The 17,140-nt window shown below is 49.8% G+C and overlaps 1 protein-coding gene across 2 annotated transcripts in view; it reads left to right on the forward strand.

Annotated features, from left to right (window-relative positions):
* Nucleotides 1–13,547: 13,547 nt before the first annotated feature.
* TFCP2L1 (transcription factor CP2 like 1) overlaps nt 13,548–17,140 on the forward strand; it is a 67,179-nt gene continuing 63,586 nt past the window's right edge. Inside the window, exon 1 of one of the 2 annotated variants that reach the window (XM_024242923.3) lies at nt 13,548–13,706. In XM_024242923.3, the coding sequence (XP_024098691.1) occupies nt 13,645–13,706 (62 nt within the window). In that variant the 5' untranslated portion in view covers nt 13,548–13,644. 2 annotated transcript variants of the gene reach the window in all.

Genomic DNA, 17,140 nt, shown 5'->3' on the forward strand with positions numbered 1-17,140 from the left:
TAGGGTTACATCCTGATAAACCCATTGTTAACTGGAAATATTGTAAGTTGAAAATGCATTTCATACACGTAAGCTACCAAATATTATAGCTTAGCCTAGCCTAACTTAAATGTGCTCGGAACACATACATTAGCCTGCAGTTGGACAAAAACATCTAACATAGAGCTTATTTTATAAAGTATCAAACAGCTCATGTACCTTATTATTATTATTATTTAGATGGTGTCTTGCTTTGTCTCGAAGGCTGGAGTGCAATGGCGTGATCACGGCTCACTGCAACCTCTGCCTCCCGGGTTCAAGCGATTCTCCTGTCACAGCCACCTGAGTAGCTGGGATTACAGGCATGCGCCACCACGCCCGGCTAATTTTGTATTTTTAGTAGAGACAGGGTTTCACCGTGTTGGCCAGGCTGGTCTTGAACTCCTGACCTCAAGTGATCCACCTGCCTCAGCCTCCCAAAGTGCTGGGATTACAGGCATCAGCCACCATGCCCAGTCTTCATGCAACTTATTAAATACACTACTGAAAATGAAAAACAGAATGGTTGTATGGATACTCGAAGTACAGTTTCCACTGAATGTGTATCACTTTTGCAGCATTGCAAAGTCGAAAAATCATACATCGAATCATTGTAAGCATAAGTAGAAAACGTCTGTATATTTAGGAGTGGAATCACTGGGCCATGGAGTATGTACATGTTTGACTGTTTCCCGATAGACTATTTTCTGCAGTGTTACATCAATGTACACCATCACATCCTGGCCAATACTTGATGTCTTCCGAAAATTTTTGCCAGTCTTTTGACTGAAATCTTATCTCAGGGCCAGAATTTTCATTTTCCCGATTACTAATGAAGTTGAGCAATGTTTGATATATTTATGGGCAATTTGTGTTCCCTCTTCTGAGCAATGCCCCTTCAATTCTGTTGCCCATTATGTGATTGGGTGGTTTGTTGCATTCTCATTGATTTATGGATAGTCTTAATATATTCTGGACACTAATCCCATCACTATTATACTTACTATAAAAATCTTTTTTTAGTCTGAAAATTTGGGGCTCTGTAACTGATGATCTCTGCCCTTTGCCCATCCCCCTCTGCCAATGCCTTGAGGTCATTTGAAACAATAAGTCCAGGTGGAAAGGCAACACCCTTAATTAGATCTTCCCAGTGGGCAGAAAACTCCTTCCTTCCTTCCTCCTTTCCTTTCCTTTCCTTCTCTTTTTCCTTCCTCCCTTCCCTTTCCAGCTCACCACAACTTAACCTTTACAGCCCCAAACCCAACCCTCTCCATTCAGCCAATTCCCAAACTGCAGATTCTGTAACTTGCAGCCCCCCTTTGAGATACCAAATTGGGATCAAGTAGTATCAACTAGGATCTGATGGGAAAACCAAGGCTGAAGTGATGGCTTCATGATGTCTCCAGGGATTCAGGCTCCTTTTGTATTTCTGCTCAACATTAGAATGGGCATCTAGCTTTCCCAAGATGGCTGCCTGAGCTCCAGCCTTCACATCTCCCTTCAAAGCAGGGGGGAAGCAGAAAAGGCAAGGGCAAAAGGAGGCTGGTCAACTGATTCGGCTCTCTCTCCCATCTTCCTTTGCTATAAAATGTATTTGTATAAAGTATTAGGAACTTTTAGGTGGGAACAATGCTACTCAGATTTCACCACTAGGTTCAACAGAATGTAATGAGCCATGCTGTATCCAGTGTTAAACAGGCGTGGCACGTTGCAACAAATGCTACACAGGACCCCCTAATCTGCAAAAAAACTTATAATCATATTTTAAAGCTTCAGAAGGCAAAACTATTCCAATTCAAAACACTAAGAAACAGTCCCATCATGAAAACCAAAATCAACTTCTGAGGGTACCAAAAGGGGTACAGGACAAACGTGAGGAAAATCAGCATTTGTTGAGTTACGAATACGGGTTTTCTGTAAGACAGACATTAAAGAATTCAATGACAAAGCTTGAAAATACAAAATAAAACCCAAGTCAGTGGTCATATAATTCAAAATTTACTTCAGAAAAGGCAAGGCAGGCCAGGTGCGGTGTCTCATGCCTGTAATCCCAGCACTTTGGGAGACCGAGGCAGGCGGATCACTTGAGTTCAGGAGTTTGAAACCAGCCTGGCCAATACGGTGAAACCCCATCTCTACTAAAAATACAAAAATTAGCCAGGCCTGGTGGCGCAAGCCTGTAGTCCCAGCTACTTGGGAGGCTGAGGCAAGAGAATCGCTTGAACCCGGGAGGCAAAGGTTGCAGTGAGCCGAAATCATGCCACTGCACTCCAGCCTAGGCGACACAGCAAGACTCCATCTCAAAAAAAAAAAAAAAAAAAAAAGAAAAGGCAATAGAGTCAGCTTCTAGCCTGTCAAATCTTTTCTGCACTAACATTATCTATAGAAACACGTGGCCAATTTGTGCCTAGAGATTCCTATCAGGCTGAATGGGGATCGCATACAAACATGCTATGTACAAACCTGTGTACAGGACCAAAAGAATGTCCCCTGTCTCCTGGGGGGGTTATCAATAAACAGTAGGAAACCTAAACCTTCATATTTTTGTTGCCTTACCAGAATTCCAAATAAATATTTCAGGGTGTGATTTTGTTTTTGAAGCTAATTCCCTCAAATATGTGCCCTATGGCTACAACTAACAATAATAAAATGAAACCCTAGTTTGGGGAGCTGACCCATACAACACATCTGAGGGACCTTACCTTGGGGGGCACACTGAGGCCAGCTCACTTGCTATGGAATCTTCCCCCAAAGCTCCGCCCATCAACTTCTTCTTACATCTCATTGGCCAGAATTTAGTCATGTGGTTAGCCCTCTCATTGAGGAGCCTAGGAAATACAGTTTTTTTTTTTTAGCTGGGCACACACTGCTGACACCTCGTAAAATCAGGGTTTTGTTAACAAGGAAAAAGGAAATAAAAGATCTTAAGTGGGCCTGGCACAGTGGCTCACACCTGTAATCCCAGCACTTTGGGAGGCTGAGGCAGGTGGATCACCTGAGGTCAGGAGTTCCAGACCAACCTGGCCAACATGATGAAACCCCATCTCTACTAAAAATACAAAAATCAGCCGAATGCGGTGGCACACACCTGTAATCCCAGCTACTTGGGAGGCTGAGGCAGAAGAATCGCTTGAACCCGGGAGGAGGAGGTTGCAGTGAGCCAAGGTGGCGCCATTGCACTCCAGCCTGGGTGACAGGGCAAGACTCCATCTCAAAAAGAAAAAAAAAAAAGATTTTAAGTGGGCAACTCTAACCCTTAGCAGGTGTGGGATCCAGGCTGGTAGTGCAAGCCAAATGCAGCCTGCCAGGCTGAGTGGGAAGAATGAGCCCAGCAGGTGCAAGCAAAACCCAAGCAGAGGTGCCACCAGCCACAGAGGTCTCTGGGTGGTGAGGCAACACCCTAAGGATCCTGTGACATCTTGAGCCTGGGCTTGTGGGGCTGTGAGGTTGTACTGAACCAACATCTACAGAGCTTAGAGTGAAGGAGAGGAGCACCTGGCCTACTCTTCTGGATGGGTAAGGAAGGCTTCCTGGAGGAGGTGATGCTGAGCTGAACCTCATGAAAGTCAGTTAGGCAAACTAGGGCCAGGGAGGAGGACACTGAGGAGCAAGTGCTCTAGGAAGTGGGAACAGTAGAGAGGCAAAGAGCTGAGGTGTAAAAAGTACAGAAACTTAACAGCCTGTGTGGCCCCAGGTGGGTACAGACATGAGCACTCAGATGAATGAGCAGGTGGTACTTTTGGTGACTTTCCTCTAGGTGGTGCAGCCCCATGCCAGGTACATGGCTTGGTGAGAGGAGCATGGGCTGAACTTCAGGTCTCCTAGCCACCACCTTGGCTATTGCTTCTTGCGGAGCGCAAACTCTGCAACCATATGCTGCAGAGCTGCTGCAGTGCATAGTGTGTGTGCTATTCATGACGGCTGGCCCAAGGGACACAGTGACCATCCATTGCCTTCCTGAGCTAGAGCTCAGGGATGGCCAATGCCAACACTAAGAGATTCCTTTTTTAATTTTTTTTTTTTTGGTAGAGACAGGGACAGGTCTCACTATGTTGCCTAGGATGGTCTTGAACTCCTGGCCTCAAGAGATCCTCCTGCCCCAGCCTCCTAAAGCGCTGAGGTTACAGGTGTGAGCCACTGTGTTTGGCCCCAATAGATTCTTTTTTTTTTTTTTTCCTTGAGACAGGGTCTCACTCTGTCACCCAGGCTAGAGTGCAGTGGTGTGATCTCAGCTCACCACAACCTCCACCTCCTGGTTCTAGCAATTCTCGTGCCTTAGCCTCCCGGGTAGCTGGGAGTACAGGTGTGCACCACCATGCCCAGCTAATTTTTTTGTATTTTTAGTAGAGACAGGGTTTTGCCATGTTGACCAGGCTGGTCTCAAACTCCTGGCCTCAAGTGATCCAACCCACCTCAGCCTCCCAAAGTGCTGGGATTACAGGAATGAGCCACCACACCCAGCTCCTGACAGATTCTTAATGTCTTCTTTCCGTGTGCAGTCTCTAGTTCCTCCCATTTGATTCTGGTCCCCAACACCCCATGACTGCATTTGTGTTTTGGTCTCTATCTCTTATGGTAGAGCCCTTTTTCACGTGTTGAGCAATCCACGATTACCTGCTCATAGTGGGAGCTGCCCTGGTAGCTCAGAGTGTATGGGAGGGGCTGTTGACACATTGTCACTATAGGGTGATCTGGCTGTGCTCTTTCACTGGGGAGCCCCCAGTGTGTTGAATTCTTCAAGAAAATTCTTCCAACTTCTTGTCCTTTCAGCTTGGCACAGCAGATGGGGCCTGGGTTTTCAAGCCAGACCACCCTGGGCCCTGTCCTGGCTCTACTGTCCTCCAGCTGTGCAAGTTTGGACAAGTTGTTGAATCTCAGGGGCTCGGTGTGCTCATCAGTGAAGTGGGTGTGATGACATCTACCTCCCTAGGATGTTGAGAGTTAAGTGGGCTAATGAATGGGGAGCACTTCTGTTTTCTCCCTCTTTGGCCTCAGCCGTGCCCCCAGCCAGGGTCTTTGTGTAGTCTCACTCACTGCTTTCCTCCATGTCTCTGGAGCCGCAGTCCCTGGGTTAGAGGTGCTCCCCGTGGCCCCTTGCAGAGACTGGCACCTGTAACAGGGCGGTTTGCAGAAGGAGGTGTGAAGCAGATAACAGGGTGCTTGTTTGGCCCTAGAGGGAGGGCGCTGTGCCAAAGTGCATGTGGCCAACTCCACCCAGGGCAATTAGCCATGACTACTGAGCAGGGAGCAGGGCAGCCCTTGTCAGAATGAGAATACTTGACTGCTGCTGGAAGGACTGATGGGAGCAATCTAGGCCAGAGAGGGAAGAGGAGGAGAGTCAGAGCAGGGTCTTTGCATGGGAGGGACTGGGGTTCAAGGCAGAAGGATTGCTTGAGGCCAGGAGTCAAGACCAGCATGGGCAATACAGTGAGACCCCTTGATATGGCTTGGATCTATGTGTCCACCAAATCTCATGTCAAATTGTAATTTCCCCCCACCCCAGTGCTGGAAGTGGGGCCTGGTGGGAGGTGATTTGATCGTGGGGGTGGAGTTCTCAGAACGGGTTAGCACCATCCCCTTGGTGCTGCTCTCGTGATAGTGAGTGAATGAGTTATCATGAGATCTGGTTGTTTAAAAGTGTGTAGCAATTTCCTCCCCTCTTTTCCCTTCCTCCTGCTTGGGCCATGTGAAACGTCTCACTCCCCCTTTGCCTTCCGGGATTGGAAGTTTCCTGAGGTCTCAGTGGAAGCCAAGAAGAAGTCGTTATGCTTCCCATACAGCCTGCAGAACCATGAGCCAATTAAACCTCTTTTCTTTATAAATTACCTAATCTCAGGTATTTCTTTACAGCAATGCGAGAATGGACTAATACACCCCATCTCTTTTGAAAAAAAAATATATATATATACACAAATGTATGGCCAGGTGTAGTTGTTCATGCCTGTAATCCCAGCACTTTGAGAGGCTGAGGCAGGAGGATCACTTGACTCCAGTAGTTTGAGACCAGCCTGGACAACATAGTGAAACACCATCTGTAAAAAATAAACAAAATTAGCCAGGTGTGGTGGTACACGCCTGTAGTTTCAGCTGCTTGGGAGGCTGAGGTGTAGGGATTGCTTGAGCCGGGGAACTGGAGGGGGCAGTGAGCAAGCTCACACCACCGTACTTCGCAATCCAGCATGAGCTCTCTCTCTCTGTCTCTCTCTCTATTTTCTCATGCACCAAATAGCCCAGGTTGGATGGGAGCGAGCTATCTATCTATCATCTATCTATCTATCTATCTATCTATCTATCTATCTATCTATCTATCTCCCACCCAGTCTGGGAGGAGTTGCTATACCCCTGAGTAGGTGGGGGTGTGTGTGTGTGTATATATATATATATCTTATATGTAGGCCAGGGGCAGTGGCTCATGCCTGTAATCCTAGCACTTTGGGAGGCCAAGACAGGTGGATCACCTGAGCACCTGAGGTCAGGAGTTTGAGACCAGCCTGGCCAACATGGTGAAACTCCGTCTCTACTAAAAGTACAAAAATTAGCCAGGTGCGGTGACAGGCACCTGTAATCCCAGCTACTCGGGAGGCTGAGGCAGGAGAGTCGCTTGAAGCTGGGAGGCGGCGGTTGCAGCGAGCCTAGATCGCACAACTGCACTCCTGCCTGGGCGACAGAGCGAGATTCCATCTCAAAAAAAAAAAAAAAAAAAAAAAAATATATATATATATATATATATAGTATGCCCCCACCCAGTCTCTGCCCTGCCCCCATTTTGTCATGCACCAAATAGCCCAGACTATATACCCTCATCCAGTAATAGCTCCACACCAAGGCTAGTTGGTGCATGACAAAATGAGTAATGTCAATGATGCAGGTGAGTTCTGCTTCAGGAAAACCAAACCACACTTGCCCAAATTTTAAGCTGACCAATTGAATTCTGAAGAAAGATTTTTAAAAGAAATTTTTGTATTTTGGCATAATTCTAGATTTACAGAAAAGTTAACAATATAATAAACAGAATTCTCATATCCCCTTCCCCAAGTTTCCCCCTCTGTTAACATCTCATATGACCACGTACATTTGTTAAAACGTAGAAACTGAACTTGGGGTAGTCCTCTGAAGGCCACGTCGGACTTTGTCTGAATTTGAAGAAACATCTTGGAAAAGTCATTCTCCTCTCTTGAGAAGCTAGGATCAGACATGAAGATGAACCACATCTGAGATGACAATATGGGCCATTGGCAAATAGGGTTCAAAGGATACAAATGTGATGGAGCCAAGTTTGCAGGACAGCAAGGTATGATGAAGAGACGGCCAGTAGTCAGGAGGCCTCAGTTCCTGCTTGGGTCTGCCATTCACTCTGTGTCTTGGCAAGTCCTCTCACCAAAGTGCCTCTGTTTCTTCAGCTGTAAAATGGGAATAACATTCCTTGCCTGGTGCCCCTGGCAGAGTATGGCTGGTACTAGTTTCCCCCTCAAATCCCTTCTCCCATCTTCCTCAGTAAGAACCTCTTCTTTTTGGCTGGGCACATGCCACTTCAATAAGGACTACATTCCCCAGCCTCCCATATAGCAAGGAGGAGGCCAGGTGACTATGTTCCAGTCAATAGGAAAAAAGCAGAAGTGGTGTGTCCATCTTCCTCAAAGAGAGGTATGCCCTTTTCTCCCATTCCTTCAGGAATACTGTCATAGTGGCTGGAGCTCCAGCAGCCATTTTAGACTGTGCCATGACCCGGCAAATGGAAGGTTCACCTGGCAAACAAACATGGCATCAGAAGGCTTCCCTGACATTGTACAACCTATTACCTTTAGACCAGGGTTTCCTAACCTGAGTCCTATTGACATTACGGGCTGGATAATTCTTTGTTGTGGGGTCTGTTCTACGCATTATAGGATGTTTAGCAGTATCCCTGGCTTCCACCCACTATACACAAATAGCACTCCCACCCACCAGATTGCCATTGTCCTCTGGGGGCAAAACAACCTCTGGTTGAGAAACCGCTGCTCTGGGACAAATTGCATCCAATAAGAATATAATGCAAGCGGCTGGGCACAGTGGCTCGTGCCTGTAATCCCAGCACTTTGGGAGGCCGACGTGGGTGGATCACCTGAGGTCAGGAGTTGGAGACCAGCCTGGCCAACATGGCGAAACCCCATCTCTACTAAAAATACAAAAAATAATTAGTCGGGTATGGTGGTGGGCACCTGTAATTCTAGCTACTCGGGAAGCTGACGCAGGAGAATCGCTTGAACCCAGGAGGTGGAGGTTGCAGTGAGCCGAGATTGTGCCATTATATTCCAGCCTGGGCAATAAGAGAGAAACTCTGTCTCAAAAAAAAAAGAATATAATGCAAGCCACAAATACCAGCCACGTATATAAATGTTTAAAAAGTAAAAATAGGCCGGGCGCGGTGGCTCACGCCTGTAATCCCAGCACTTTTGGAGGCCGAGGCCAGTGGATCACCTGAGGTCAGGAGTTCAAGACCAGCCTGGCCAACATGGTAAAACCCCAACTCTATTAAAAATACAAAAATTAGCCAGGTGTGGTGGCAGGGCACCTGTAATCCCAGCTACCTGGGAGGCTAAGGCAGGGAGAATTGCTTGAACCCAGGAGGCGGAGGTTGCAGTGAGCCGAGATCGCGCCATTGCACTCCAGCCTGGGCGACAGAGCAAGACTCTGTCTCAAAAAAAAAGTAAAAATAAATGTAAAATTAATTTTCATAATAATATTGTATCTAACCAAATACATTCAAATTGTTATTTATTATATGATCTGTATAAGAATTACTGAGGGGCTAGGTTACATTCTTTTTTTATATACAGGTTTTACATTTCCAGCACACCTCGATGCAGACCAGCCAGATCTCAAGTGCTCAACAGCCGTATGTGCCAAGTGGGTACCTTAGTGGGTGACATGAACTCTAGACTTCTGGAACTTGAGGGAGAAATAAGCCTCTATCTCTTCTAAGCCACTTCATTTTGGGGTTTCTGTTACTTGCAGAGAATGTAATCCTTACCAGCACACAGGGTTTTTGATGAACCACAGGCTGTTGGACACTCAAGAAGAAATTAAAGCGAGACTGCTGACCCAGGGCTGAAAAGCAAAGTGCCTTAGAGAAGCCAGGCAAGCCTACCCTGCATGCTCTGTCACTGTCTTAATGCTCCCAACGGCTCCATCAGGGAGGCATCATCATCTTCATTCCATAAACAAAGATTCTGAGCTTGGAGAGCGTGGTGGGTGCCGTCATGTCCAGCCAAGGTGTCCCCTCTCCAGCTGCGGCACTCAAGCCCCTGCTGCAGGAAGCCTTCGCAGGTGATAACACTGACAGGTCCCTCTCCAGGACTCAGCTGAGCTGCTTTGCCCACAGTGATGTCCCTTCCCCAGGGCAATCACATCTGTCCATGACTGGTCAAGGTGGTATAGAAAGGCTTGAACCCCTGACCAAATTCTGGACAACTTGGAGCGCCAGCGTGTCCCCGGAGCTCACATAGGATCCACTGAGGCCTCACAGATTAACTCTGTCCTCTGCTCACTGCTTCCCTCGTTCAAAGCTGCTGATCCCAAGATAAACTGTGATAAACACTGTGACGAACATGTGTGCACACGCTTTCCCTCTGGCTAAATTCCGCCTTTTACCTTGGCCATCCTTCAACTCCTATTCATGCCTCAAAACCATCTTCTCAGATGTGAATCCCCAGTCTTCATCACGATCTGTTTCAAGAGCAGCTGGGAATCCCTTGTGGAGCTGCTAAGGGCGTGACACCTGAGTACTCAGCGAGCCCCTTTCTGCTGCCTCTGCAGGGACCCCGGGCGGATCCTGGGAGCAGAGGACATCTGGTCACAGCACCTTTGCCCAGTGCGGGGTGAAGAAACGAATGCCGGGCCTTAAGACAGGAATGGATGAGTGTCAGGGTATGGTTGTTGAATTTACAGGCCTGGCCTCAAATCCCAGCTGTGGCAGTCAGCCTCCCAAGCCTGTTTCTTCAATCGGAAGGTCAGGTGATGTTTCTACTTCTCAGTGTCGGGAGATGACAGTGCATGGCTCTGGGTCTGGTGCACAGTAAAAATCAATGTTCCCACCACGTGGGAATTGTGAACATTCACAAAATAAAAGAGGAACTGGCAGGCCATCTCCTGCACATCTGTCTCCTACTCCTCAGCAGGCCGGAAGCCCCAGGGGTCCAGACGAGGCCTAATTGTGCCCTGTAACACCGAAGAGTCACGGGCAGAAATATGCATTTTTGTTCACACAGTGTGACTCAAATGCTGTCTCTGTAGGCACTGCTGAATTCTACCCTCCCATAGTTAAAAACCTACAAAGAGAGAGAAGGTAAGCAATGACCCAAAATACAGAGAGTCATACTTAGGTCATGAGAGCCATCATCCCTGAGAAGCTAAACTCACCTGAACCTAAGCTTCACCACAACCATGAAATGAGCCCTTATTATTCCCAATAGCAAAACCCAGATCCACAGGGCCCAGCGTATCATTTTTCCATTTGTATGAAACAAACCAGCCCACACCTTAGTGGCGTAAGGCCACTAAGCCATCCATTTGCTCACGAGCCTGCATTTTGGGCAGGGCTTGGGCAGGCAGGGCTTGCCTCAGTTCTATGAGGCGTGGTTGGAGGCAATCCACTGGGGCATCTTAGATGGGCTCTGCTGGGTGGCCGGAGGGACTGGAGGCTGACCAGATCTCCCTCTCCAATGGGGCATTTGGACTCTACCTGGTGGCTTAGAGCTCTGGGAGAGTTAAGAGAAGCTGCCTATCATGCTCGTAATCCCAGCACTTTGGGAGGCTGAGGTGGGTGGATCACCTGAAGGTCAGGAGTTCCAGACCAGCCTGGCCAACATGGTGAAACCCCATCTCTAATTAAAATATAAAAAATTAGCTGGGTGTGGTGGCAGGCACCTGTAATCCCAGCTACTCAGGAGGCTGAGGCAGGAATATCGCTTGAACCCAGGAGGCAGAGCTTGCAATGCGCTGAGATCCTGCCATTGCACTCCAGCCTGGGCAACAACAAACTTCTTCTCAAAAAAAAAAAAAAAAAAGAGAAGCTGCCTAGGGGCCAGCCCAGAAGGGAACAGCATTACTTCCTCTGCATTCTATGGTTAAAGTAAGTCACAGGGTCAGCCCAGGTGGAAGGGGGAGGGGAAGGAAACAGACACCACCTCTTGATGGGAGAAGCAGTATGAGGTCAATTTACTCCACCCAAGGTCATATATTCAGATGGAGCTAAGTAGTAAACCCAGGTCTGAGCCATCTAATAATATTGACTGCCCTTCCTCCAGGGCTTTGCAGGAGCGTCTACTGGGCCGGAGACCTCCCTCCATCTCCACAGATTGGTTTCACTTCCACTCACCCATCCATCAGGAGATATCACTTCATGCTGGAGCCTCTTTGGAGCTCCAGAGTCCTCCTCTGTGTTGCCAGGGCAGCCTCTACATCCCTGACCACACTGTACTGTCGCTGCTGCTCACCCATGGACCTCTCCTGTTAGAACTCAAGGACGAGTCCAGCAAAGGACATGTTCTTTCCAGACCACCCCAGAGTGCTTCCCATATAAACAATGGGTTTGTCATGGACCCTGATGGGGTGGGGTTGGTTGTGGGGGTCGGTGTTCAGGATGTTTCTTTGGAAGTTCCCTTAAGAGTAACCCCTGGGTAAGGAGCTGGAAGGAAGCAGGAGGGAGACCCTGAGCAGGACACAGGTCTTGTGACAGCTTCGACTGTCTTCATGGGGTGTCCTGGGGCTAAAATACCCCATCAGCACTGTCCCCAGTCGGGCAGAGATGGCCAAGCTTTTATACTTCTGCCGGGATAGTCATTGGGATGTGGGCTATCCCAGGAGGGACATGACAGAGGGCAAGGCTGCTCTCTGAGCAGGGGCAGTTCCTGGAGAAGCCGATGGCTGGGGGACTGTCTGCTCACAGCACCACCTGTAGCCGGGGAAATATTCCCATTCTCCTAACAGGGCAGAACAGTGGGGAGGTGGCAGTCCTTGAGGGCTGCACAGAGGAAGTGGTTCGCCAGTTGTGACCTATGGCTGGAGGGAGGGGGGCAGGAACAGCAGAGTGAGGGAGGGTTTTACCCACATCCATGCCTAGGGGAGTGGGGAGTTCTGGACCCAGGTCCCCAAGGGATGTCATTTGACTGGATTAATACTTAGGGACAGAATCCCCATCTCCTCTGTGCCAGGTGCTGTGCCGTGTACTGGAGGACTGGATAGCACCTGGATATGGGTCAGGGCTCCAGGGAACTCCACTCCCTCCTAATAGCCCTCCCCTCCACCCCATGACCCACTGTCTACACTGCTGCCTGACTGATCTTTCCAAAAGGCAAATCATACAGGTGACTCCTCCCCTTAAAACACAGAATAAAATCCTAGCTCCTTGTCCTGGCCTGCCAGGCCCTCTGATCTTCCCCACCCTCCTCACCTCATCTCCTAAGCTCTCCCCAGGATCAGCCATGCCAAGTAGGTCTTCCTCAAGGCTTTGGCAGTCACTGTTGCCAAGGGGGTGGGGAACTATGCCTGGAACTATTTTTCCCTAGGTGTTGTTCACAGAGATGCTTCCTTTGCATCCATCAGGTCTCAGCTCAATGTCACCTCCTCCAGGAAGCCTTCTCTGATTACTCTTTTGGTGCATTCCTTTTTTTGTGTGTGTTTACTCAACAAATATTTATCTTAACTATGTCCCATGCACTGTTCTGGGCAGTGCAGGTAACGGGGTGTTAAGAGAACCAGACTCTGTCCTCTTGGAGCTTACAGTCTAATGGGAAAGACAATCAGTACACAAGTAAAAATAAAAACTAAAAAAATGTCGGCCTGACTCGGTGGCTCACGCCTGTAATGCCAGCACTTTGGGAGGCCAAGGTGGGCGGATCACCTGAGGTCAGGAGTTCGAGACCAGCCTGGCCAACATGGCGAAACCCCATCTCTACTAACAATAAAAAAATTAGCCAGGCGTGATGGGGGGCGCTTGTAATCCCAGCTACGCGGGAGGCTGAGGTAGGAGAATCGCTTGAATCTGGGAGGGGAGGTTGCAGTGAGTCCCGAGATCGCGCCACTGCACTCCAGCCTGGGTGGCAGAGCGAGACCCCGTCTCAAAAAAAAAAAACAAAAAACAAACAAAAAACCCCCATGATTTCAGAGCGTCTGAAGTGCTATGAAAAAACAAGAGCGAGGAAAGGGGACAGAGAGGGCCTAGGCTGGAAATCTCGGAGCCGCTCTGGAGACCGGCCTTGGGCGTAGAGTGGGGAGCAGTAGGGCAGAGGGGCCGTGTGGAGCGGCTTGGGGGCGGCAAGGGTTACCTGAGCCCCACATCGGGGGTTGGGGGAGAGCGCCCCGCCCGCCCCAGAGCCCTCTGGTCTGGCCGCCCCGCAGGTGCGCTCGCTCGCCCGCCGGAAAGGCACGCGCGGGAGTCAGCCAGGTGCGGCGGCCGCGGGGAGCCGCCCTCCGGGCCGCGCTTCCTGGGGGGCGGGTCTCGCCGCGGTCCCGCCCCTGGGCCGCCGATAAATGCGCCGAGCCGGCCGGTACCGCGGTTTCGGAGCGCGAAGCCGCCGGTGGGAGCTCCGCGCATCCCGCGTCTGCGCTCGCTGCAGCGCCCCGGTCGGCGCGCTGGGAGCTCCAGCCATGCTCTTCTGGCACACGCAGCCCGAGCACTACAACCAGCACAACTCCGGCAGCTACCTGCGGTAAGGGCCGCGCGCCGTCCCCGCGGGGCTCGGGCGGGGCTGGCGGGCCGGGCGCCGTTGGACGTCCAGGGGCGGAGAGGGGGCGCCCCTGCTGGGCCCTGGCCTCCCCGCTGTCCGCCCTCTGGGGACTGAGAGACCCGCCCAGCGTCCCGCCTAGGGACTGACAGACGGACGCCGGCGGGACCCGACGTGCGGAGTTGGGGGCCCGCTGGGGAGGCGAGCGCGCAGAGCCCTATGCCTGCGAGGGCTCCTCCCAGGCGGCAGAGAGCGTGCAGGGCGCGCACCTGCCGAACCGCCGCCTTCCCTGGCCCATCCGCCCCCTGCGGCCCTCCTCTCCCCCGCGTATCGGAGAAGTAGAGGAAACTTCCTGCCAGCAGCCTGGTGCCCGGCCCGGGGAAGTTCGTCGCCTGCTCTTTGCCCGTCTCCGCCGGGGCTCCTCTCCCAGCCTCGCGCCCTCTGCAGTGCCCTTCCTCGGACGAGGGGCGGGCGGCGGCCAGGGGCGGCGGGATCGGAGGGGCAGGCCGCCCCACTCCCCGCGATGGTCTTGCGCGTGTTCGCCCGAGGCCCGCGTGGTTATTGCCCTTGATGGAAATCTTTCTTCTTCTGGAGGGATTTGAGTATGTGCCCTTCAGAGGGGAAAGTAAGTCCTGCGTGTTTTGCACAGTTCCCCACTATCCCCTCTTAGCAGTAGGACCCCGTGTGCTCTCTCCCGGAGGATTGTTTTTCCCTGTTCTGCTGCTGGCCGGGACTAATGGGCAGTTATTTCAGTTTGTGAACTCGCCTGAACCAGCTTTAGCCTGTCCTTATTTCCATCCTAGTCACAGTTTATGAAATGTGCCTAATTTAACCCAAAGGGCATTTGGGTTAAATTATATGGGCTCAGGGAAAATGAATTATGAGGCCGAAGGAGTCACAGGCATTGACAGCCCCCATACTAGAGCTACCTTTAAGTGCTAGTTTTGGCCCTAAGAAGTTCCCACTTAGATCTTAAAACGTTATTTGTAATTCCTGGCTGCTGGTAGGTATTTGTCCTCCCTGAAGACATCCCCTTTTCCTGAAGGCGGGGGAATGATTGAATTTAGCTGATGTATCTGCTGTTTTTATTCATGGGCCAAAGTAGTTGGAGATGGCAAAGGTCTAGAGCCTTAAAGGCTGACAGCCACCCGGCAGACCACGGTGATGTCACCAGAGGGAAGCCCAGGAGGAGATGTTAATCACCCACAGATAAAGTGTCCGTTCACTTGCAAGAAATGCTACAATGGAATACATTTTTACTGTACTGAAGTTTTAGTTGTAGCTTTGCCTAAATTTTAGTTTGCTGCCATTAAGTATGTTGCCATATCTTAACAAGGAGTTTGAAGGTGACCCTGAGTTGAAGGTGAGTGTACTTGAAACTTCCTAGATACCTACAACGTCCTCACCCCGTTAGGGAACAATTCTCCCCTGCCTGGGAGGTACAGTTCTGACATCTGCTACCGAGATGGAAGTTTGTCTGGAGTAGCTCAGGTACCTTTTAGGATTTGGTGAAAGGAGGAGGGTGAGCATTGGGAGTGGGTGGTGCTGTAAAGCCATATTGGCTTCTGGGGTCATCGGGGGGGACCATGGATGAAGAAGTCCTTGCCCTTTTTTATTTCACTTCTTGGAAGCTGGGAGTTTTGCCCTCAGTGAGGGCCAAGGTGGGGGTTTGTGCATATGCCCCTGGTCACCTGACTCTAGAGGGAGGGTCTGGTCCTTTTCCTTGCGTTTTTTGTATTTTATTTTTGGTCGTCTCCTCACTTGGCAGAACTTCTGCAAGCTGTCTGACCTCACCAGGGTAGAGGTCTTTACTCCCTTCCCCCTTTCTGTTTGATGTTCTCGTGACTTTTATTCCTTGGCAAATAAAGATGCCAGGCTTGAAACAAGTTACTGTTGAGGGATGGTTCTTAACTTCCTCCGCCCACCCGCCCCTTTTTAAAAAATTTAAAGGCAGCAGTCCGTGGATTATTAACTTGACATGGTCTGGGCAAACATGAAATTATGCAATCCCCAGTGTTCCTAGAGAACCACCCGGGCTGGGAGTGTGCCCTGCTCTGACAAAAGGAAGACGCCCTGTGGGGGAAGCTGAGACGGCCTTGCACCCTTATTTTTCGGCAGTGGATGGTGATGGGGGAGGCCCACACAGGGCAGGTTTTCCAGGTGTGTGCTCAATGCCAGGCTTTTCGTTCTGAAAATTGATTAGATGTTGATGGGGTGTGTGCCGGGTTTGTGTTGTAGAGACGCTTGCTTATGATGTGCGAGGAACAGATTGTACCAGTGACTCTGTTTATACAGACAAGTGGGGTCAGCTAATTGGATTCCTAGTCAGGGACCCACGAAGGGAAGAGGGTTATCAAGATAAGGGCACTGGCACTTTTTTGGCACTTGTTTATGTGCTGCTCATAATTTAGAGGCCTTACACAAGCCTTGCCTGCCTGGAGGTCATTCATGTTCTCAAGGAATTCTTTGTCCCTTGTAAGGGCATTTTTAAAATGCTGGGTTTTTTGTTTCTTTCTTTTTCCTTTTTTTTTTTTTAGAGATGGTGGGGTCTCACTATGTTGCCCAGGCTGGTCTCAAAATCCTGGCTTCAAGCAGTCTTCTCACCTCAGCCTCCCAAAGTACTGGGATTTCAGGCATGAGCCACTGTTCCTGGCCTAAAAAATACGTCCAGAAACAAGTTCCTCCCTAAGTCGCAGGATGATGACTTCATTTTTTTTTTTTTTTTTTTAATGTGGGGAGTTTTGTTAAGAGGTGGAGGAAAAGAAACTTGGAGCAAGGATTTTTCAAGATTTCCCACTTGGATAAGAAAATAGACTGGGCTGGGCGTGGTGGCTCACACCTGTAATTCCAGCACTTTGGGAGGCCGAGGTGGGTGGATCACCTGAGGTCAGGAGTTAGTGACCAGCCTGATCAACATGGTGAAACCCTGTCTCTACTAAAAATACAAAAATTAGCCAGGCGTGGTGGCTCATTCCTGTAATCCCAGCTACTCAGGAGGCTGAGGCATGAGAATTGCTTGAACCCGGGAGGTGGAGGTTGCAGTGAGCTGAGATCATGCCACTTGCATTCCAGCCTGGACAACAAGAGTGAAACTCCGTCCCCCCCACCCCCAAAAAAAAACAACCACACAAACACAGACTTGAAGCCAAGGTCCTTCCTTCCTGTTTGCCTTTTGGACAGATTAGAATGACCCTGAAAACAGTGTCCAGTTGTCCTCTCTTTAGAAGGGATGGAGGAATGTCTCAACCCGGGTACTCAGGGAGGGAAGGAAGTGGTCTGTTCGTTTGCATAGTTTACAGAGCCTGGAGGACAGGGTTGTATTGCTATGAGAAGTGGCCGGTAAATGGAATTGTTGATTAAAAAATAAAAATGTTTGTTTAGATTTTTATTCTAAAAGTGAGACTTTATGAGTGATCGCT

This window comes from Pongo abelii, chromosome 11, assembly GCF_028885655.2.
Source record: "Pongo abelii isolate AG06213 chromosome 11, NHGRI_mPonAbe1-v2.0_pri, whole genome shotgun sequence".
NCBI lineage: Eukaryota > Metazoa > Chordata > Mammalia > Primates > Hominidae > Pongo > Pongo abelii.